Genomic DNA, 24669 nt, shown 5'->3' with positions numbered 1-24669 from the left:
TCGTGTGGAAAAACTAAGTCAAAGTTATTAAGGCAGTTAACCGAATTTCTTCGGTAATATTTCTTAAGGATGTTGATATGATAAAGTTTAGGTTTCCCCTTGACTTCTATGAGGTAGTCAACTTTCCCACAAATTTTTAATACTTTATATGGACCTTTCCATGCTACTAGTAATTTATTTGACTTGATAGGCAAAAGTACAAGAACTTCATCTCCTACTTTAAAACTTCTCCTCTGACTTTTGGAATCAAAATAAGTTTTGTACAGGTCCATTGACAAGCTTAGGTTTTCCGAAACTATGTCAGAGGTCTCCTCAAGTTTGGATCTAAGGTCAAGGAGAAACTGGTAAGAAGACTGAACCTCAGCACTCATCTCCTCATTAGTCCATAAGTCATGAAGGATGGACAATGGGCCTCTGGCCTGTCTATCATAGAGAAGTTCAAAAGGTGAAAACCCCAAAGAGTCACTGGGAACTTCCCTCATGGCAAACAAAGCACAGGGTAGGTAACGATGCCACTCCTTAGGTTTAAGGGAGCAAAGTTTCCTTAAAATGGACTTGAGAATCGAATGCTGGCGCTCAATCCTCCCATTACAGCTGGGATGATAGGGCGTGGTGAAGAGAGGCTTCACTCCCAGAAGTTGGTATAGATGTTGCATTAAGTCAGATGTGAATTGTGTCCCACGGTCAGACAAAATTTCTCTAGGGATGCCCACTCTGGAGAAGATGGACAAAAGGGCTTCAGCCACCTCTGTAGTGGTTATGGTCTTTAAGGGTATTGCTTCAGGGAAACTCGAAGCATAATCAACTAATGTTAATATATATCTATGTCGCCCAGATGAAAGTGGAGATAAAGGACCAACGATGTCAATAGCTACTCTTTCAAACGGTACCGTAAAGATTTGCATTTTGACCATAGGTACTCGCCTGGTACATCGGGAGGATGACAGTTGGCAAACTTTACACGATGTACAGTAGGTAGTGACATCTGAGGACGTTTTTGGCCAAAAATAGGTTTCTCTAATTTTATTTAAGGTTTTGCGATGCGAGAAATGTCTGGCCACTGGCAGGTCATGAGCCATTTTAAGAACAGTCTCTCTGCATTGACTTGGAACAACTAAGATGGAATAGTCTACCTCATCTGAATTTAATTTGAATACTGACTTGTACAAGATACCTTTTATATATTCAAATTTCTATGAAAAGTTTTTCCTTTGGATAACTTGATTTTGTTTAGCGGCATTATGGCAATTCTGAAGAGAAGGGGAATTACGTTGGAAATTGACGAAGGAGTCCTTCGATATATCTAAAGGCTTAAAGTCAGGGAAAATCAAAGGATGTACAGTAGGAGAAACCTGGGCTTTGGTCTGAGCCCTAGTCAAGACATTTATGGTATCGGAGGTGATATCTTCACTTTCATCTGACAAGTGAACCGGTGATCCTACTACCTCGCTTTCGAGAGTAGCATCACTGGTTTTTAATCCCACATGAATCTCACGAGACATTGTCTCATCTGAACTTTCGAGGGGTTTCTCTGACTCTACAGGAAGAGGATCTGAAACACTTATGTCCACCTTTGGTGATGAAAGGTCAACCTCAGAAGGAAGAATGGCACCTTTTACATTACCAATTAGTACGGAACAAGAAGTGATGGGAGCTATTACGGCTTCAGACCAACCTGTGAACCATTTAGACCTAATGTAACAACGGATGGTAGGAAAAGTGTCCGTATGGCCCAAGTAGTCTGAAAGTACAGCAGAGGAATGAGTTTCTTTAAGGTTAGGGTACAGCTTATCAGAAATGACTATACATATGCATCCAGTGTCTCGTAAAATGGTAGAAAATTTAAGTCCATTAACTGTTCCTGAACAGAAGGGTGCTTTGTCATTACAGTCTTTAAAACATCTTCCAACTTTTTGGACCTTCTTAGGACAATCTGGACGTTTATGTCCCTTAACACCACACAAATGACAAACAGGCATAAAAGAAGTCATTTTACTTTCCACTAGAGGCTTTGATTTCTTAAGGTCTGATGAACCCTTGCCCTTAGGGTTCGATCCCTTTAGGTCTTTATAGGAATTGTGAGCCTCAGCATACAGGTCAGCAGCCTCAGGAACTTCCTCAGCTTTAATCAGGTTACGTTCTCTGATGAATGTTCGTATCTGATGGGGAAGAGCTGCCAGGAACTGGTCAGCAACCATGAAGTCTCTAAGAGATTCATAACTGCAATCAATTCCTGAACTCTCTATCCAAAAGTCGAACAAACCAAAGAGTGTTACCTGTAACTGCTGAAAGTTCTGGCCAGGCTGTAAGGTGGCATACCTGAAATCTTTCCAGTAAGAATTAGTGGTTTTTTGGTATGCTTTAAGGATTGCCTTCTTCAGTAGGTTATAATTACATATGATATCCTGCGACAAAGTTGCATAGATATTCAAGGCTGTACCAGAAAATAACATTCCTAACCTGGTAGCCCAGGTGTCAGCAGGCCATTCACAGAGGGTAGCGGTATTTTCAAACCTGATAATGTATGAAGTTATGTCTTCCCCCTCTGTGAAGGGATGTAAATTAGGTGTTGGAATATGTGCACTAGCTGCATGATGTTCAATTACTCCTTCCTCTAATTGTTGTTGTGTAAGAGTTAACTTTTTATTCTCTAATTCAAGGCGAGCTTGTTCGAGCTCGCGATCCTTTTCTCTCTCTATTAACTCAAGTTCTCTAGCTTTTTCCTCACGTTCTCTAGCTTTTTCCTCACGTTCTCTAGCTTTTTCCTCACGTTCTCTAGCTTTTTCCTCAACTTCTCTATCCTTTGCTCTTTCCTCAAGTTCTCTTAATTTAACCTGTTCCTCACGTATCTTAGCTTGTGCCTCACGTATTTTAGCTTGTTCCTCACGTTCCCTATCCTTTGCTCTTTCCTCAAGTTCTCTTAATTTAACTTGTTCTTCACGTACTCTCTCTCTTCACGATCAAGTCTATCACGCTCCTTTTTCTCTTCTCTTTCGATTCTCTCTCTCTCCTTTTCTTCTTTTCTTTCTATTCTCTCTCTCTCCTTTTCTTCTTCTCTTTCCTTTTCTAACTGTCTTTCTTCTCTCTCAATTCTCTCTCTTTCAAGTCTTTCCTGGATCTTAGCACTAATGAAAGATTCTAAAATTTTCCCTGTTATTCCTAACTTACTTCTAGCATTCATCCAAAACTGATATTCATCCATACTTGCAAGAATAACTTAAACTATCAGGGGAAATGAAACAGGTATTAAAGAAAATGGAGGGTTCAATTCCTGCTCCGCTCAAACTGTAAATAAACCAGAGAGCTCGATCCCTGCTTCAATTAAACAATATGTATTAATTAAAACGAAGGGTTCTATGCCAGCTCCGAGCAAACAGTAAGTAGAATGGGGTCACTTGACCATCCAATCTTCTCACCAACAAATCAAGAGTGTCCTATGACAGTTCCCTTGATATAATAAAGAGCTCAGTGAAACAAATTGTCACTGGAAAATCTCGGGTCCCTAGAGTCTAATCCTCCAAAGTGTTTCAAGCTCACACAAAAACAGATGGCAGAATTAACTAGTATTCCTTCCTTGACTTGACTTACAATAAATTGAGACTAACAATCACCAAATCTTTTAAATACCTGTACTGTAGTCCTACCATAGAGAATGATTACTCATGGCTGGTGGTAACCGTCTGTGGTATGCGGCGTGGAAGTTCCAATGGTAGATTCGAGATGGAGTTGAATCTTGATTCAGTAGAGTTGATCCTGGCAAGGTCGCCACTTGTGAAGGCTTACTCAGCCCTGTAACAACTTCAGACAGTATTACCCAGGCTGGCTCCTCCTCAGGAAAATTAATGAATAGAAAAAGAAATAACCGACAAACATAAACACTTTATTATATAGAAAATATAAAACACTTAAATATGAAATATTAATCCTACATTAAAGAAAATGAAAAATGAAAAATATAAATGATAATTGAATACAACGCTAATTAAAAACTTGGGTGTCTGGTGTTGGTGACACTGTGTTGTTGAAATCGTAGCCATTGCTGATGATGGGGGGGGGGGTCGCAGGTGTTGGTTACAACCCACCGGTTCGTTCTTCACAGTATAGCCTTGAGTATTATATCCCGATGACGGGAAAGCAGGTTCTTAACCACTGCAATGATGAGGGGTTACGTCCTGCAATTTCATACAGGTGCACAGGTAATTAAATCCAAAAAGGGGAAGTCTCAGGACGTTAGTCCATCTCTATCAGTTCTGCTCATTGATTGGCAGGTGACCCTCTCTGTCATCCAAGAGTAGTGCTGGGAGCTGTGAGTCTAGTGATTACTGTTTGGACTGGAGCCCCACACGTCACCTTTCTGGGGGGGGGGGGGAAGAAGGAGGAGAATGGATAGCGGGAGCTAGACTGACCCTACCTTAACAAGCAGCCAGCAGTCAAACTATCACTTTCATAGTGGGGGAAAAAAGGTGGAAATAGTGGGAGCTTGACTTACCCTACCTTAACAAGTAGCCGGCAATGAAACTATCACTTTCGGGGAGGGGAAAAAAGGCGGGAATAGCGGGAGCTTGACTTACCCTACCTTAACAAGTAGCAGGCAATGAAACTAATGTTACTATATACTCCCTCTCTACTCCTATCTATTGAACTTTTCCCTCACACCTGCTTTTCTGTCCTTGTGTATTGCATCCAGAGAGCTTGTAGCAGCGATTCTCCCTGAACATCTTAGGGACAAGATTGGAGTCCAGGACCAAAAATTCATTGACGGAGCAATGATTTGGGATAATCTAACGGGCTCTGAAACCAGACCTGCTCCCCCCAACAACTACAAACAATCGCACTGGGATGGTCCAATAGAGGAAAATATTGCCTCAACAATGCTTCAGAGTGTGTCAGGGAAGGATAGAACCTGCCTCCTGGCAGTGAGAGCCCCTCATGCTGGGGACTTTCTGTTGGCTGTTCCCAACTCGAGCCTTGGCAAACGCCTCGACCCACAGACCATCCGCATCGGTGTTGCCCTTCGACTTGCCGCCCCTATTCTCGCCGAACACAGGTGTATTTGTGGCAGTGAAGCAGCAGACCGAGTCGGGTACCATGGTCTTGTGTGCCGTAAATCCGAGGGAAAGATTGCAAGACATGAGGAGGTTAATAACATCAAGAGGAGCCTCACAACAGCTGGATGCCCAGCAGTAAGGGAGCCACGGTTAATAACTTTATCAAGAGGAGCCTCACAACAGCTGGATGCCCAGCAGTAAGGGAGCCACCCCAACTATGCAGATCTGATGGCAGCCAGAAGTGTCCAGATGGTATCACCCTTCAAGCCTGGACAGATGGGAAGCAGGTGGTGTGGGACTATACATGTGCATCTACCTTGGCTGATACCTATCTCCAATACACCAGGGAAGAAGGAGGGGCAGCTGCCAGCTTAAGGGAGTCCCAAAAGTCTAGAAAATATGGAGAACTTGCCCATCATTATATGTTTGTTCCCATAGGCTCAGAGACCCTTGGCTCATGGGGAAAGAGTGCATCATTATATATATATATATATATATATATATATATATATATATATATATATATATATATATATATATATATATAGATAGATAGATAGATAGATATATATGCAAAACAACCAATGTGAAAGAATAGAAAAATTCCAAGCACTTTCGTGACTACACACATTGTCAAAGAACAATGTGAGTAGTCACGAAAGCGCTTGGAATTTTTCTATTCTTTCACATTGGTTGTTTTGCATATATATATATATATATATATATATATATATATATATATATATATATATATATATATATATATATATATATATATATATTATACATATTTATAGTAGTAGGTTGGTAGACAGCAACCACCCAGGGAGGTACTACCATCCTGCCAAGTGAGTGTAAAACGAAAACCTGTAACTGTTTTACAAGATGGTAGGATTGCTGGTGTCCTTTTTTCTGTCTCATATGCATGCAAGATTTCAGAAACGTCTTGCTACTTCTACTTACACTTAGGTCACACTACACATACATGTACACGTTTATTTATACACACACTCATCTGAGTTTTCTTTGATTTTGTCTTAATAGTTCTTGTACTTATTGCTTTTCCTTTTATATCCATGGGGAAGTGGAATAAGAATCTTTCCTCCATAAGCCAACTAAAACGCCTGGAACAATGGGCTAGTAATCCCTTTTCCCTTATAGTCTACTAAAAAGAAAAAAGAAGAAAATCGTCAATGATGTTTGAACGTGCATGGATGTAGTGTGAATGATAAGAAAGAGATGACTGTGGATGTTATGAATGAAAAGAATCTGGATGTCCTGGCTTTAAGTGAAACAAAGCTGAAGGGGGTGGGAGAGTCTCAATTAGGAGAAATTACTGGGATTAGTTGAGGGGTGTCAAATAGAGTTAGAGCTAAAGTAGGAGTTGTAATAATATTGAAGGATAAGTTATGGCAGGAAAAGAGGGGCTATAAATGTATTAATTCAAGGATTATATGGAGTAAAATAACGATTGGAAGTGAAAAGTGGGTTATAGTAAGCGTTTATTCACCTGGAGAAGAGGAGAGAAATGTTGAGTGAGTTCGTGGGCAGTTTTGAACCAAGTATGAGAGTACATGTGGTTGGGGATTTCAATGCAAAAGTGGGTAAAAAATGTTGTGGAGGGAGTAGTAGGTAAATTTGAGTGCCAGGGGTAAATGAAAATGGGGAGCCTTTAATTGAGCTATGTGTAGAAAGAGGTTTGGTAATAAATAATACATATTTTATGAAAAGAGGATAAATAAGTATACAAGGTATGATATAGCACGTAATGAAAGTAGTTTGTTAGATTATTGATTTGTGGATAAAATGTTGATGGGTAGGCTTCAGGATGTTTATGTTTATAGAGGGGCAGCTGATATATCGGATCATTATTTAGTTGTAGCTACAGTTAGAGTAAAAGGTAGATAGGACAAGAGGAAAGTGGCAACAAGTGAGAGAGAGGTGGAAGTGTATAAACTAAGGAAGGAGGAAGTTCGGGTGAGATATAAGCAACTATTGGCAGAAATGTGGGCTGGTGCAGGTATGAGTAGTGGAGGGGGGGGGGTTGAAGAGGGTTGGAATAGCTTTTAAAACGCAGTATTAGAATGTGGGGCAGAAGTTTGTAGTTATAGGAGGGTGGGTGCAGGAGGAAAGAGGAGTGATTGGTGGAGTGATGAAGTAAAGGGTATGATAAAAGAGAAAAAGTTAGCTTATGAGAGGTTTTCACAAAGCAGAAGTGTTATAAGAAGAGTAGAGTATATGGAGAGTAAAAGAAAGGTGAAGAGAGTGGTGAGAGAGTGCAAAAGGAGAGCAAATGATAGAGTGGGAGAGGCTCTGTCAAGAAATTTTGATGAAAATAAGAAAAATTTTTGAGTGAGATAAACAAGTTAAGAAAGCCTAGAGTACGAATGGATTTGTCAGTTAAAAACAGAGTAGGGGAGTTAGTAGATGGGGAGATGGAGGTGTTGGGTAGATGATGGGAATATTTTGAGGAACTTTTAAATGTCGACGAAGAAAGGGAGGCGGTAATTTCATGCACTGGTCAGGGAGGTATATCATCTTTTAGTAGTGAAGAACAGGATGGTGAGAGTGTGGGGGAGGTGCGTGAGGCATTACGAAGAATGAAAGGGGGTAAAGCAGCTGGAACTGACGGGGTCATGACAGAAATGTTAAAATCAGGGAGGATATAGTGTTGGAGTGATTGGTATTTTTGTTTTTTAAATGTATGAAAGAAGGGAAGGTACCTAGAGATTGACGGAGAGCGTGTATAGTGCCTCTATATAAAAGGTAGGGGACAAAAGGCATTGTAAAAATTATAGGGAATTAGTTTACTGAGTATACCAGGAAAAGTGTACGGTAGGGTTATTATTGAAAGAATTAGAGGTAAGACAGAATGTAGGATTGCGGATGAGCAAGGAGGTTTCAGAATGGGTAGGGGATGTGTAGATCAAGTGTTTACATTGAAGCATATATGTGAACAGTATTTAGATACAGGTAGGGAAATTTTTATTGCATTTATGGATTTAGAAAAGGCATATGATAGAGTGGATAGGGGAGCAATGTGGCAGATGTTGCAAGTATATGGAATAGGTGGTAAGTTACTAAATGCTGTAAAGAGTTTTTATGAGGATAGTGAGGCTCAGGTTAGGGTGTGTAGAAGAGAGGGAGACTACTTCCCGGTAAAAGTAGGTCTTAGACAGGGATGTGTAATGTCGCCATGGTTGTTTAATATATTTATAGATGAGGTTGTAAAAGAAGAAAATGCTAGGGTGTTGGGGAGAGTGGTGGGATTAAATTATGGGTATTCAAATACAAAATGGGAAGTGATACAGTTACTTTTTGCTGATGATACTGTGCTTATGGGAGATTCTAAAGAAAAGTTGCTAAAGTTAGTGAGCGAGTTTGGGAGAGTGTGTAAAGATAGAAAGTTGAAAGTGAACATAGATAAGAGTACGGTGATGAGAGTATCAAATGATTTTGATCAAGAAAAATTGCATATCACATTGGAGAGAGGGAGTATGGAAGAGGTGAATGTTTTCAGATATTTGAGAATTGACATGTCAGCAGATGGATTTATGAAGGATGAGGTTACTCATTGAATTGATGAAGGAAAAAAGGTGAGTGGTGCGTTGAGGTATATGTGGAGACAAAAAAGTTATCTTTGGAGGCAAAGAAGGGAATGTTTGAAAGTATAGTAGTACCAACACTCTAATATGGGTGCGAAGCTTAGGTTATAAATGCTGCAGCAAGGAGGCTGTTGGAGGCAGTGGAGATGTCCTGTCTAAGGGCAATGTGTGGTGTAAATGTTATGCTGAGAATTCGAAGTGTGGAAATTAGGAGAAGGTGTGGAGTAAATAAAAGTATTAGTCAGAGGGCTGAAGAGGGTTTGTTGAGGTGGTTTGGTCATTTAGAGAGAATGGATCAATGTAGAATGACATGGAGAGCTTATAAATCTGTAGGGGAAGGAAGGCAGGGTAGGGGTCGTCCTCGAAAAGGTTGAAGGGAGGGAGTAAAGGAGGTTTTGTGGGCGAGGGGCTTGAACTTCCAGCAAGCATGCGTGAGCGTATTAGACAGGAGTGAATGGAGAGGAATGGTTTTTGGGACCTGATGAGCTGTTGGAGTGTGAGCAGGGTAATATTTAGTGAAGGGATTCAGGGAAGCTGGTTATTTTTATATAGCCGGACTTGAATCCTGGAAATGGGAAGTACAATGCCTGCACTTTAAAGGAGGGGTTTGGGATATTGGCAGTTAGGAGGGATATGTTGTGTATCTTTATACGTATATGCTTCTAAACTGTTGTGTTCTGAGCACCTCTGCAAAGAGAGTGATTATGTGTGAGTGAGGTGAAAGTGTTGAATGATGATGAAAGTATTTTCTTTTTGAGGATTTTCTTTCTTTTTGGGTCACCCTGCCTCGGTGGGAGACGGCTGACTTGTTGAAAAAAAAGATATATATACATTTATTATAAACTTATCAAAATATATTAAGTTGGACATATATATGTCGTGCCGAATAGGCAAAACTTACGATTTTGGCTTAAATATCAGCACTTTTCTTGTCGAATAAGGCAAGCAAAAATTTATGTATGCAATAATTTCGTAAAAATAATTTTGAACTTAACGGAAAAAATATATTTCATTGTATTTATTTTAAATTATTGTAAACTTTCTTGAAATATATTTAGTTGGGTTAGGCTAAATTATATTGCGCTTGTTATAATTAGGTTAAGTAAGTTTTCTAAGGTTCTTTTGGTACAAAATTATTAATTTTTACATTAACATAAATGAAAAAATATATCTTTAAATGTATTAGAGAAAACTTTAGAGAGGACTTAATTTTAAACGAGTTCATGGTAACTGACAGCCTCGGTGGCTGTCTCCCAGTGAGGCTGGGTGACCCAAAAAGAAAACATTTTCACCATCATTCACACTATCACTGTCTTGCCAGAGGCATTCTGATACGGCAGTTTAGATGACACTCTAAAAAGCAAATATGCCAAACCCTTCCTTTAGAGTGCAGACACTGTACTTCGTACCTCCAAGACTCAAATCTGGCTAACTGGTTTCCCAAAATTCCTTCACAAAATGTTACCCTGCTCACACTCCAACAGTTTACAAGTCCCAAAAACCATTTGTCTCCACTCCCATCAAATATGCTCACACATGCCTGTTGTATGTCCAACCCACTTGCACTTTAAAGCTCCTTTACTCACTTCCTAAGTTGACTCCTACCCATGCCTCCCATCCACTACAAATTTTTACACCCTCCGTATGACCAAACCACCTCAACAGCCCCTCCTCGGCCCTCTGAATAATACTTTTAGTAACACCTCACCTCATCCTTATTTCCATACTATGAATTCCCTGCATAATATTTATGCCATACATTGCCCTTAGGAACAACTTCTCCACTGCCTCCAGCCTTCTCCTCGTTGAAACATTCACCACCCATGCTTCATACTCATATAAGAGTGTTGGTACCACTATACTCCCATGCAATCCCTTCTTTGCCTCCATGGATAACATTCTGTGTCTCTACAGATACCTCAGTGCACCACCCACCCTTTTCCCTTCATCAGTTCTGTGGTTTACCTCGTCCTTCATAAACCCATCCCAGATAAGTCCACTCCTAAATATCTGAACACGTTCACTTCTTTACTCCCTCCATCCAATGTGAAATACATTTTTTCGTTAACTAACTCATTTGATACCCTCATCGTCTTACTGGTATCCATGTTTATTTTCAACTTCCTTTATTCACCCTCCCAAACTTGTCCATTGACCTTTGCAACTTCTCTTTTGAATCTCTCAAAAACACAGTATCATCTCCCATTTTGTATTTGATTTCACATAATTGAATCCCACCTCTCTCTCTAATACCCTAGGATTTACTACTTTTATAACCCCCTCTATAAATATGTTAAACAACCATGGTGATATCACGCATCTCTAAGACCTACATTTACTGAAAAGTAATCTCGCTATCTCTTTCACACCCTTACCTGAGCCTCTATATCCTAATAAAAACTCTTTACAGCATTTAGTAACTAGCTACCTATTGCAAACACTTGCAACATCTGCCACATTGCTTCCCTATTCACCCTATCAAATGCCTTATCAAAATCCATAACAGCAACGAAAATTTCCTTACCTTTATCTAAGTATTGTTCACTTATATGCTTCAATGTTAACACTTGGCCTACACATCCCCTACCCATTCTAAAGCCTCCTTGTTCATCGGCAATCCTGCTCCCCTTCTTAACCCTAATTCTTCCAATAATAACTTTACCTGATGTACTCAGTAATCTTACTTCCCTATAATTGTTATAATATTTTGTCCCCCTTTCTTTTACATAAAAGAACTATACACGCTCTCTGCCATTCCCTCTGTCATACATTTATTGAACAAAAGCACCAACCATTGCAAAACAAATATCCACACCTGCTTTTAACATTTCTGTCATTATCCCATCAAATCTAGCTCCTTTACTCCTACTTCATTCTTCCTAACACCTCACGCACCTCCTCCACACTCACATCTGGCTCTTTCTCACTCCTACAATATGTTATATCTCCCTGCCAATTCTTCATCAACATTTATGAGTTCCTCAAAATATTCCCACCATCTTCCTAATACCGCCATCTCCTCATCTACTAACTCTCCATTTTGTTTTTAACTGTCATATCCATGCGTTCCCAAGGCTTTCTCAACCTATTTATCTCACTCCAAAGTTGTTTCTTATTTTCAGCAAAATTTGTCGATAGTGCCTCACCCACTCTATCATTTGCTCTCCTTTTGCACTCTCTTCACCTCTCTTTTACTCCACTCCTTTTATCACTTCTGCTTTGTAAAAACGTCTCAAAAGTGATTTTTTTTCCTCCTGTATCTTCCTCTTTACCTCATCATTCCACTAATCACTCCTGTTTCCTCCCACACTCACCCACCTAGATCCACAATCTTCTGCCCCACATTCTCACACTGCATTTTTAAAACTATCCACCCGTCCTCATCCCCCCGCACTATCTATATTCTCACTAGCCAACTTTTCTGCCAACAGTTGCTTATATCTCACCCTAACTTCCTCCTCCCTAAGTTTATAAACTTTCATTTTTCTAATACTAGCTGATGTAGTTTACCGTCTGCCCCATCTACCTCTTACTCTAACTGTAGCTACAACTAAACAATTATGTGGTATATTTATTTCCCCTCCATAAACATGTATATTCTGAAGTCTACCCATCAACCTTCAACCAACAATACAAAATCCGACAAACTATTTTTATTATGCCCTAAATTACATCTTGTATTCTTATTTATCCTGTTTTTCTTCACATATGAACTGCTTATTCCCAAACCGCTTTCTATACAAAGTTTATTTAAAGGCACCCGAGACTTACCTACTACTTCCACCTTAACATTCAGGTCTCCCACCACGTTTACTCTCTCACTTGGTTCAAAACTTCCCAAGAACTCACTCAACTTCTCCCAGAATCTCTCTCTCTCCTCTAAACTTCTCGCTTCTTCAAGTGCATAAACAATTACTATAACCCACTTTTCACATCCGATCCTTACTTTTACTCCACATAATCACTGAGTTTATACATTTAAATTCCCTATTTTCCTACCATAACTGATCCTTCAACATTATTGCTATACCTTGCTTAGCTATAACTCTCTCGGAAACCACTGACGTAATCCATTTATTTCTCTCTAGTGAAACCCTCCAATCACTTTCAGCATTGTTTCACTTAGAGCCATGACTTACAGCTTCTCTTCACTCATAACATCAACATTCTTCTCTCTTATCATCCGCACTAGATCCACGCATACTCAAACATCCCAACTTAGAGATTTTCTTCTTATTTTTTAGTAATCTATATAGGAGAAGGGATTAATAGCCCATTGCTCCCAGGATTTTAGTCGGCTTTACAAAACACCTGGTTACGTAAGAAAGTCTCATTCCACTTCCTCATGGAGATGAAAGGAAATAAAGTGGAACGCCGAAGTTTGAACATAACTGGTTCCTAAGTGGTGTTCGAACTGCGAAAAGTTCAATGTCCGGAACAGTATTCCCAGGATGTAATGTCAGAATCACACACTGGATGATGTTGAACTGATTCTTCCAATAGCCTCTGAGAATTAAGACAATGTCAGAGGTCACTACAAAACACTTTTGAAATACGGCTTTCCTTTAAAGTGTATTTTACAACTGAATTGTAAACAAGCCGGCATGTTCAGACTCCAGAAAAACGTTCAAAAACAGGGTTAATTTTTTTCAGAACAAAATTGTTTAAACTCCAGTTCGCTCGAGATCCGGTACTATTAAGAAAAAAAAAAACTCAGATGAGTGTGTATACATAAACGTGTACATGCATGTGTAGTGTGACCTAAGTGTAAGTAGAAGCAGCAAGATATACCTGCTGTCTTGTGTGTTGATGAGACGGAAAAAAGACACCAGCAAACCTATCATCATGTAAAACAATTACAGATTTCCGTCTTACAGTTATTTTGCAGGTCAATAGTACCTCCCTGGGTGGTTGCTGTCTATCAACCTACTACCACAGGACGGTAGTACCTCTCTGGGTGGTTGCTGTCTACCAACCTACTACCACAGGACGGTAGTACCTCCCTGGGTGGTTGTTGTCTATCAACCTACTACCACAGGACGGTAGTACCTCTCTGGGTGGTTGATGTCTACCAACCTACTACCACAGGACGGTAGTACCTCTCTGGGTGGTTGCTGTCTACCAACCTACTACCACAGGACGGTAGTACCTCCCTGGGTGGTTGTTGTCTATCAACCTACTACCACAGGACGGTAGTACCTCTCTGGGTGGTTGATGTCTACCAACCTACTACCACAGGACGGTAGTACCTCCCTGGGTGGTTGTTGTCTACCAACCTACTACCACAGGACGGTAGTACCTCCCTGGGTGGTTGTTGTCTACCAACCTACTACCACAGGACGGTAGTACCTCTCTGGGTGGTTGATGTCTACCAACCTACTACCACAGGACGGTAGTACCTCTCTGGGTGGTTGCTGTCTATCAACCTACTACCACAGGACGGTAGTACCTCCCTGGGTGGTTGCTGTCTACCAACCTACTACCACAGGACGGTAGTACCTCCCTGGGTGGTTGTTGTCTACCAACCTACTACCACAGGACGGTAGTACCTCCCTGGGTGGTTGCTGACTACCAACCTACTACCACAGGACGGTAGTACCTCCCTGGGTGGTTGTTGTCTACCAACCTACTACCACAGGACAGTAGTTCCTCCCTGGGTGGTTGCTGTCTACCAACCTACTACCACAGGATGGTAGTACCTCCCTGGGTGGTTGCTGTCTACCAACCTACTACCACAGGATGGTAGTACCTCCCTGGGTGGTTGCTGTCTACCAACTTACTACCACAGGACGGTAGTACCTCCCTGGGTGGTTGTTGTCTACAAACCTACTACCACAGGATGGTAGTACCTCCCTGGGTGGTTGTTGTCTACCAACCTACTACCACAGGACGGTAGTACCTCCCTGGGTGGTTGTTGTCTACCAACCTACTACCACAGGACGGTAGTACCTCTCTGGGTGGTTGCTGTCTACCAACCTACTACCACAGGACGGTAGTACCTCCCTGGGTGGTTGTTGTCTACCAACCTACTACCACAGGACGGTAGTACCTCTCTGGGTGGTTGATGTCTACCAACCTACTACCACAGGACGGTAGTACCTCCCTGGGTGGTTGTTGTCTACCAACCTACTACCACAGGACGGTAGTACCTCTCTGGGTGGTTGTTGTCTACCAACCTACTACCACAAGACAGTATTACCTCCCTAGGTGGTTGCTGTCTACCAGCCTACTACCACAAGACAGTATTACCTCCCTAGGTGGTTGCTGTCTACCAGCCTACTACCACAAGACAGTATTACCTCCCTAGGTGGTTGCTGTCTACCAACCTACTACCACAAGACAGTATTACCTCCCTAGGTGGTTGCTGTCTACCAGCCTACTACCACAAGACAGTATTACCTCCCTAGGTGGTTGCTGTCTACCAGCCTACTACCACAAGACAGTATTACCTCCCTAGGTGGTTGCTGTCTACCAGCCTACTACCACAAGATAGCATTACCTCCCTCGTTGGTTGCTGTCTACCAACCTACTACCACAAGAAAGTAGTACCTCCCTCGGTGGTTGCTGTCCACCAACCTACTACCACAGGACAGTAGTACCTCCCTGGGTGGTTGCTGTCTACCAACCTACCACAGGACAATAGTACCTTCCTGGATGGTTGCTGTCTACCAACCTACTACCACTGGACAGTAGTACCTCCCTGGGTGGTTGCTGTCTACCAACCTACTACCACAGGACAGTAGTTCCTCTCTGGGTGGTTGCTGTCTATCAACCTACTACCACAGGACAGTAGTACCTCCCTGGGTGGTTGCTGTCTACCAACCTACTACCACAGGACAGTAGTTCCTCCCTGGGTGGTTGCTGTCTACCAACCTACTACCACAGGACAGTAGTTCCTCCCTGGGTGGTTGCTGTCTTCCAACCTACTACCACAGGACAGTAGTACCTCCCTGGGTGGTTGCTGTCTACCAACCTACTACCACAGGACAGTAGTTCCTCTCTGTGTGGTTGCTGTCTACCAACCTACTACCACAGGACAGTAGTTCCTCCCTGGGTGGTTGCTGTCTTCCAACCTACTACCACAGGACAGTAGTACCTCCCTGGGTGGTTGCTGTCTACCAACCTACTACCACAGGACAGTAGTTCCTCTCTGTGTGGTTGCTGTCTACCAACCTACTACCACAGGACAGTAGTTCCTCCCTGGGTGGTTGCTGTCTACCAACCTACTACCACAGGACAGTAGTACCTCCCTGGGTGGTTGTTGTCTACCAACCTACCACAGGACAGTAGTACCTCCCTGGGTGGTTGCTGTCTACCAACCTACCAAAGGACAGTAGTACCTCCCTGGGTGGTTGCTGTCTACCAACCTACTACCACAGGACAGTAGTACCTCCCTGGGTGGTTGCTGTCTACCAACCTACTACCACAGGACAGTAGTTCCTCCCTGGGTGATTGCTGTCTACCAACCTACTACCACAGGACAGTAGTACCTCCCTGGGTGGTTGCTGTCTACCAACCTACTACCACAGGACAGTAGTTCCTCCCTGGGTGGTTGCTGTCTACCAACCTACTACCACAGGACAGTAGTACCTCCCTGGGTGGTTGTTGTCTACCAACCTACCACAGGACAGTAGTACCTCCCTGGGTGGTTGTTGTCTACCAACCTACCACAGGACAGTAGTACCTCCCTGGGTGGTTGTTGTCTAACAACCTTCCACAGGACAGTAGTACCTCCCTGGGTGGTTTCTGTCTACCAACCTACCACAGGACAGTAGTACCTCCCTGGGTGGTTGCTGTCTACCAACCTACTACCACAGGACAGTAGTTCCTCCCTGGGTGGTTGCTGTCTACCAACCTACTACCACAGGACAGTAGTACCTCCCTGGGTGGTTTCTGTCTACCAACCTACTACCACAGGACAGTAGTACCTCCCTCGGTGGTTGTCTACCAACCTACCACAGGACAGTAGTACCTCTCTGGGTGGTTGCTGTCTACCAACCTACTACCACAGGACAGTAGTACCTCCCTGGGTGGTTGCTGTCTACCAACCTACCACTGGACAGTAGTACCTCCCTGGGTGGTTGCTGTCTACCAACCTACCACAGGACAGTAGTACCTCCCTGGGTGGTTGCTGTCTACCAACCTACCACAGGACAGTAGTACCTCCCTGGGTGGTTGCTGTCTACCAACCTACCACAGGACAGTAGTACCTCCCTGGGTGGTTGCTGTCTACCAACCTACCACATTACAGTAGTACCTCCCTGGGTGGTTGCTGTCTACCAACCTACCACAGGACAGTAGTACCTCCCTGGGTGGTTGCTGTCTACCAACCTACCACAGGACAGTAGTACCTCCCTGGGTGGTTGCTGTCTACCAACCTACCACAGGACAGTAGTACCTCCCTGGGTGGTTGCTGTCTACCAACCTACCACAGGACAGTAGTACCTCCCTGGGTGGTTGCTGTCTACCAACCTACTACCACAGGACAGTAGTACCTCCCTGGGTGGTTGCTGTCTACCAACCTACTACCACAGGACAGTAGTACCTCCCTGGGTGGTTTCTGTCTACCAACCTACTACCACAGGACAGTAGTACCTCCCTCGGTGGTTGTTGTCTACCAACCTACCACAGGACAGTAATACCTCTCTGGGTGGTTGCTGTCTACCAACCTACTACCACAGGACAGTAGTACCTCCCTGGGTGGTTGCTGTCTACCAACCTACCACTGGACAGTAGTACCTCCCTGGGTGGTTGCTGTCTACCAACCTACCACAGGACAGTAGTACCTCCCTGGGTGGTTGCTGTCTACCAACCTACCACAGGACAGTAGTACCTCCCTGGGTGGTTGCTGTCTACCAACCTACTACCGCAGGACAGTAGTACCTCCCTGGGTGGTTGCTGTCTACCAACCTACCACAGGACAGTAGTACCTCCCTGGGTGGTTGCTGTCTACCAACCTACTACCGCAGGACAGTAGTACCTCCCTGGGTGGTTGCTGTCTACCAACCTACTAATACAATTATATTAATATTTTTGTAGAACGTATGAATAAAAGGGATCTATATGTATATGACAGGAGAAATGCAAAGAAATTTAGCAGTGCATTAGTAAGTGCTTTTACCGACTGTCAACCTTCTCAATTTATGCAATATTCACTTGTCATACAAATCAATTAGTGTTACATTCGCCAGTTAAACAACTCAGTTAATGTTGTACCCTTCTGATAAACATCTTAGTTGTGCTATACTCTCCTGATAAACCGCTAATTAGTAATATACCCGTCTGATCAACCGCTAATTAGTATTAAACCCGTCTGATAAACCGCTTAATTATGCTATACCCTACAATTAAACCACTCAGTGCTGTACCAGCCTGATAAACCACTCATGATAAACCAGTTATGCTATCCCGCCTGAAAAAAATCGCTTAGTTATGCTATACCTACCCGATAAACCATTCAACTATGCTGTACCCCTCCATGAACCTCTTATTAAGTAGTATACCCGCCAGATAAACAATTCAATTATGCTGATAAACCACTAATTAGTGATACACCGTGTGATAAACCACTCAGTGCTATATCCACATAAACTTCTCAATTATGCTATTCCAGCCTGATAAACCACTCAGTGCTATATCCACATAAACCTCTCAATTATGCTATTCCAGCGTGATAAACCACCCAATTAGTGGTATTCCAGCCTGATAAACCACCCAATTAATGGTATTCCAGCCTGATAAACCACTCAGCTTAATTTGCAGGGTCCAATGCAGTTGAGATCAAGCGCACGACCAACTTGGAGACCAACTTGCAGGGTTTGGGACGCTTCACTAATTACAGCGTGAGGGTGTTGGCCTTCACTGCTGCTGGGGACGGTGTGGTGTCCCAGCCAGTACTCTGCTCCACTCTCCAGGATGGTAAGCAATCACCCCAAGGCAAAATTTGCTCAGAATTAGGCTGCTGGTTTGTCGACAAATACTAGTGTGAAAATATTTGTACTTTGTATGGACAGACTCACACTCATTTACATTCGATAATAATCTTTATTTCTGCAAGTACACGTACAAGGTTCACAGGCCTAGCTGACATCAGTGACACATTACTATATAGGAAGTCACTTGTTATGCAAAGCATTTCTGGCAAATTAGGTCAGTTTTGTTCCCGGGATGGGACTCATTCCAGTCGTTTAACACCCAGGTACCTATTTTACTGCTAAGTTAAGAGGGACAGCAGGTGTCTTGAGGAAACACGTCACAACGTATCCACCCGTCCCGGGGCGCTGAGTGCGCTACCAATCGAGCTACATGACACCTTGAATGACTTGTTAATGATCTGAATATATTGAATCTTTGAATCAAGAAAGACTTTTTCTGCTGAGTTGTTGTCTTCACTCTTGCATTTTGATAGCATGAGAGATGAGAGGAGAATGACTGACCTACAAACACTAGTGTAGGACTATATTTGTCTTCCCTAAAGAGAAGTGAATCTTTCGTTGAATGAAACGTTTGCATTTATTGAGATATTACACAGAACATATCATTAGTAGAATGTCAATTTTATTTCTTCTAAAAGAAAGGGAAATAAAGGTATGTATTGCCAGTTATATTCTATTAATTTTCTAGCTCTTTGTGGTTACGAACGTGGCTGCTTCCGAATAATTAAAGGTCACCTTCAAATCTTATGAAAAAAGGGAATTGAAATAGGATGATTCTACTGGATAAATAATAAGCAGATATATTTATACCACAGTAAACAATCGTAGATTATTTGTCCCATTAAATAATAAATAAATAAATATGATCAAGTTAATTTACTCGTTAGAAATAAACAGAAAATATGTGCTAAGCTGAGATAACGTCGACGAACAGTGCTGGTTGTTGACCAGTATTAAAAGGAAGTGATGAACAACCTCTGTGAAACATCCACTGCTAAGTTAAGTTCCAGGCAAAGATGAATAATCTGAGTCATGACGCCACACTGGATCTTGTGGAGACGTCAGATTTCCAACCTTCGTTAGGTTTCTAAAAAACAAAGAGCCAGTTCCTAAACGCTAATTAATTCAAGTGAAGTTAGCATTCCAGACACGGACCTCAGTTGGAGACACTGAGGAAAAGTTTTATCACCAGACAGTGGTAGCTTTCACTAGTACTGTATTTATAATATCTCCTTATTCACTAGAACAGTCTTGGTGATTTATACGAAAACTGTGGACTAAGAAGGATTGCCTGAAAGATGCTACAGTTTCCGTACTGGATGAAGGTCGAAAGAACTGGGCGTTTTGCTTCATCTCAGCTTACGTGTAACGTCACACACTATGCAATAATAAATCTACGTATATCGAAGAATCGTCGAGGGCAAAGTGAAGACAGATTCAGTGTTCAATGCCTCAGTCTGTCTTCACTTTATGTCTGTTGCATGTCTTGATAATAAAACCTTATTTTCTGTACTGACTGTGATCAAGTGGCCAGCCATATGCTAATCTGCCAAACCGTGTTACCGGAATCAATTGTTGGAATTTCAGCAACCAAATAAGCAAACTTGGCACAGACAACAAAAGCATCTCTCGTAGAGATGTATCGGATGTGAAAATTTAGATATCCGCAGATGCGGATGTGTGTGAGGATGTCTTACTTATTTTGCGGATGCGGATGTTAATGCGGATGTAAAGAGTTGTGTGGATGTTTCACGGATGTTGATACGGATGCATATTCGGATATCTCTTTACAGTAAATTGTGGATGCGGATGTGTATGCGGATATCCGATACATCACTACTCTGTATAATTTTCGTATCGACAAAAGGTGCTGTTAAACAAGCATTTGGGATATATTGCTTCTCTGACTAATTCAGTCTTTACACATGCTTTCAGTTCAACTTATAATGCTGCAATCCAAATATCTAAATACATTCCCTCACTGACAACTACCAGGAAAAACTGTAAGATGTGAAAACATCTAGTCCATATACTCTCCTACACATATTTATAACTGTACACATATTTATAACTGATTCATGGTAAATATATATACGTTATTTATGCTTTGTATAAGAAAAAATCGCCTCAAATATACTAACTAGCCTATGACAGTTCCTGGGACGCCAGCAGCAATCCGCGCCCTTGCAAGTGGTCGAGACTCAGTGATAGTGTCGTGGCTGCCGCCCCTTCGTCCGAATGGGATCCTCACTCACTACACACTCTACTACCGTCCACTGAACGCTCCTCAGGTAAGCAATGAACCCAGCCCATGAACGGATCTCATTTACAAGTTCATTTTTTTTAACAAAAAGCTAAATTCAGTTTTTCCTGTTCATTCTGTTATAACCTTCAACATTAATTTATTTTCCTCTCTAAACGACAATTCATTGAAGGAAAATGTTCTGGTAAATTATTTAAAATTAACGGAGAAGCCATATTACATTATTATAATATTTTCTTGATACGACTTTATTTATGTTTCATAATATCGATGATCTTTGGCACTGAAACCTATTACAAACTTATTAAAATATAATTTCTGTAACTCTATTTCTGTAACTCTGTTTCTGCAACTTTATTTCTGTAACTCTATTTCTGTAACTCTATTTCTGTAACTCTATTTCTGTAACATAGAACATCATATTAGACATTCAAAATGATCTTAATAGTTATTTTATAAATGATTTAGAAAACTGACAAGTTGAAGAATTAATCCGGAATAACTTGGGAATCTTTTTTGTGGAAATGTTCCGCCAGGAATTGGCTTCTTCAGTCGAGTACAGAGAAAAGAGGTAAAAAATGAGCAGTTTGAGGTAATCAGTCGTTCAGCCTGGAGTTAAGTGTTCAGTCGATCAGTGTTGAGGAAGTATAGTGCTCCAGACAAAGTCTTTTGTATTAAATATGACTGAATATATTCCAGCATATGAATCAGTTATCACGACGACTGCCATGAAGAAGCAAGGTCTGTAACAGGCCGGAGAAGGACGTATATATCTCCATTATTAAACCATCTTGCTGAAAAATATCAACGCTTGAAGACAAGAAAGCACAGATAAAGAACTGAGAGCACAAGTATCAGGAACAATGATTTGATGCGATCAGAAAATTATGTGTGATTTTCAGTGTTAGACTGGGATAACGTCACCTGTAGCAGGTACAACCGTAACTGAATCACCAATATCTGCTTATTCTACTTACAAACTTAGATTCCAGTTGTTAGTGACTTTAGGTCTGGTGGAATGGGCGACTTTGCAGCTGAATAAATAATTGATCAACTCCAGAGATTGTTTTCATTGTTCACTTTGGATTTCACAGATCACATTAGCATACAGCAATGCATAAGTTTAAATGCAAATGCATACTGCATGTGTATTCTCAAATATACTTTATGTATTATGTGTTATATATATATATATATATATATATATATATATATATATATATATATATATATGTGTGTGTGTGTGTGTGTGTGTGTATAATGTCGTGTCAAATAAGTGAAACTGGTCAATTAGCAAGAACTCATTTAAAATTAGGTCCTTTCTATAATTTTGTCTAATTCTCACGAAACTGTAATGACATGATTGCAATCAAACCATATCACGGGTGGGGTTAGAACCTGCGGTCAGAGACTCATAAACCTCCAGACCGACCAGTCTGGAGGTTTATGAGTCTCTGATCGTGGGTTCTGTCCCAGCCCGTAGTGTTATTTGGCTTTTCTCATATACCTCATATACATTTAAAAATATATATTTTTTCATTTACGTTATTGTAAAAAATAATAATTTTGTACCAAAAGAACCTTAGAAAACTTACCTAATCTTTTTATAACATGCGCAATTTAATTTAGCCTAATCCAACTAAATATACTTTAGATAACTTTGTAGACTGTAAGCCTTTAGGGGTAAAGAAACGTTCGCACCTCAACTTCTTTATTTTTCGTTCGATTTCTTTCATTTTTTTTGTACGTAAATAAGCTCCTTTCAATAGTAATGTGACCAAGTTTCTATAAGATAGCTCAAAAAACAACTTAGAAAAAAATTATTTACTAATAATCATACATATTGAACAGTATTTTCGTAATTGGACTTGGAGAAGCTGTTTTGGAATGATCTACGCATAAAACAATGCTAAACTGTATTTAAAATGGGCATCCGAACTGTAATTTATCCTTTCTTCATTCTTAAAAATAATAAAGTTTGTATGGTTTTGACATTCAGCCAAATATCTGACTTTTGGCCTCACAAAAATCAAAAACAAATTATGATATCTCAAAATACTAGCTACCAGCTTGTAAAACAATCTTTCCTTTATGTTCTCTGTGAATTTCATTGCATTCCTGTTATTATTAACGAAAATACAGTCATATATATGTGAATAACTTACTTCCGTGATAATCCGCGAAACAGCCGGACCACCGATTTTTTTTTTCTAGAAAATAGCATTTTTCTCAGCATTACGAGTGTATATCATAGTTACCCATGTTCGTTTTCTTTAATATAAAGACCCTGGAGGTGAAAGAAGGAAAATGGAAGCCCCTCCCTGACTATGGAAATATTATATTCCAGAGGGAGCGCTGGAAGTATATGCCATATATCATTCATTCTGGAGTATTTACCATATTTCTTTGTTATTTATATTGTTTATTATGTCATATTTGATCAATTGTGATAGATAAATAAGCCGTAGAAGCTATAATAGCGTTATATTGAAGCATATTCCCCGGCTATCCCGAGACTGGAATTTTCAATGACGTCAACAAAATGGTGTCGGGAGGTTCGTGGTTGGATGTAAGTCTACGTATAAGTCCCACCCACTGTATTATGATGCTGAATCGTCAATTATTATCTTAGAAAGAATAATGCAATAAATACACAAAAAAAAAAAACGGAAAAAATGAAAATTGACGACAGGTGAGCACACCTGCCGCGGGTGGTGACGTCACCCTTGGTGTTTTAAATGACCATAATTCCTTGTAGGAATGTCGTAGACTGGGCGACTTCAATATCTGTTTTCAGCAACAGAATAACGGGCTATGCAAAAGGTATAAGCAAATTCTAGGATTAAATAGCTACACCCAACTAATTAATACACCAACCCGGATCACACAGTTCTCAGCCACCCTAACTGACCACATACTTTGTAACCGCGCTGAGAACATTAGTCAGTCATGCGTCATTACCACAGGTCTTAGTGATCATTTCATCATTTACTGCACCAGGAAAATCACTAGGGATAGGATAGGCCTACACAGGACAATAAAAATGAGGTCAACTAGAAACTACAGTAAAGAAACACTGGTAAATAGGCTACACAATTGTGACTGGACAGAGATAACAAGTTGCACGGACGTAAACGATGCCTGGGAAAAATTCAAAACAATGTTCACTACCATTCTTAATAATATTGCACCAGTTAAAGAGGTTAGGATTAAACGAAGAACTGAACCCTGGATGACTACTGAGATATTAGATAATATGAAATTCAGAGACCAGCTGCTAAAAAGATTTAAAGCAAACAGACAGGATATTGCAGCACTAAATGAATTCCAAAGGGTGAGGAACAGAGTACAGAGGCTTATAAAAGGAGCAAAGGCAAAGCACTATTGCTCAAAAATTGAAGAATATAAGCATAACCCCAGAAAGCTCTGGCAACAACTAAAACAGTTGGGATATAGCCATAAGCCAGTAGATAGGTCTAACATAGTACTCACTATCGATAATGAGGTATGCCACGAAACATCTAAGGTGGCAAATTGCTTTAATTCCTACTTCACATCTGTTGCATCAACACTAGTAAGTAAACTACCAGCTGCATCAAATACCTTTAACACAGACTCTGATAAGTTTCAAACATACTATACCAATAAAGGGGTAACCCCAAACAGTTGTCAACTAGTAAGTGTATCTCATGACTTCATTCAAAAAGAACTAAGCAGGTTAAACCCAACTAAGAGCACAGGCCCTGATAACATCCCATCTAAGTTCCTAAAAGATGGTGCTTTTGAACTGTCAATCCCTATTGCTCACATAATAAATC

The 24669-nt window shown here is 41.0% G+C and overlaps 1 protein-coding gene across 1 annotated transcript in view; it reads left to right on the top strand.

Moving 5' to 3' along the window:
- Positions 1-24669, top strand: part of LOC128688200 (cell adhesion molecule Dscam1) — an 876413-nt gene that overhangs the window by 649598 nt on the left and 202146 nt on the right. The window contains exons 20-21 of the mRNA XM_070086854.1: positions 18416-18571; positions 20743-20879. Of these exons, the coding sequence (XP_069942955.1) occupies positions 18416-18571; positions 20743-20879 (293 nt within the window). The remainder of the gene's footprint in view (positions 1-18415; positions 18572-20742; positions 20880-24669) is intronic.

This window comes from Cherax quadricarinatus, chromosome 19 (genome assembly GCF_038502225.1).
Source record: "Cherax quadricarinatus isolate ZL_2023a chromosome 19, ASM3850222v1, whole genome shotgun sequence".
Lineage (NCBI taxonomy): Eukaryota > Metazoa > Arthropoda > Malacostraca > Decapoda > Parastacidae > Cherax > Cherax quadricarinatus.
The sequence above is the reverse complement of the archived record's forward strand: the minus strand, read 5'-3'. Positions and strand labels throughout refer to the sequence as shown.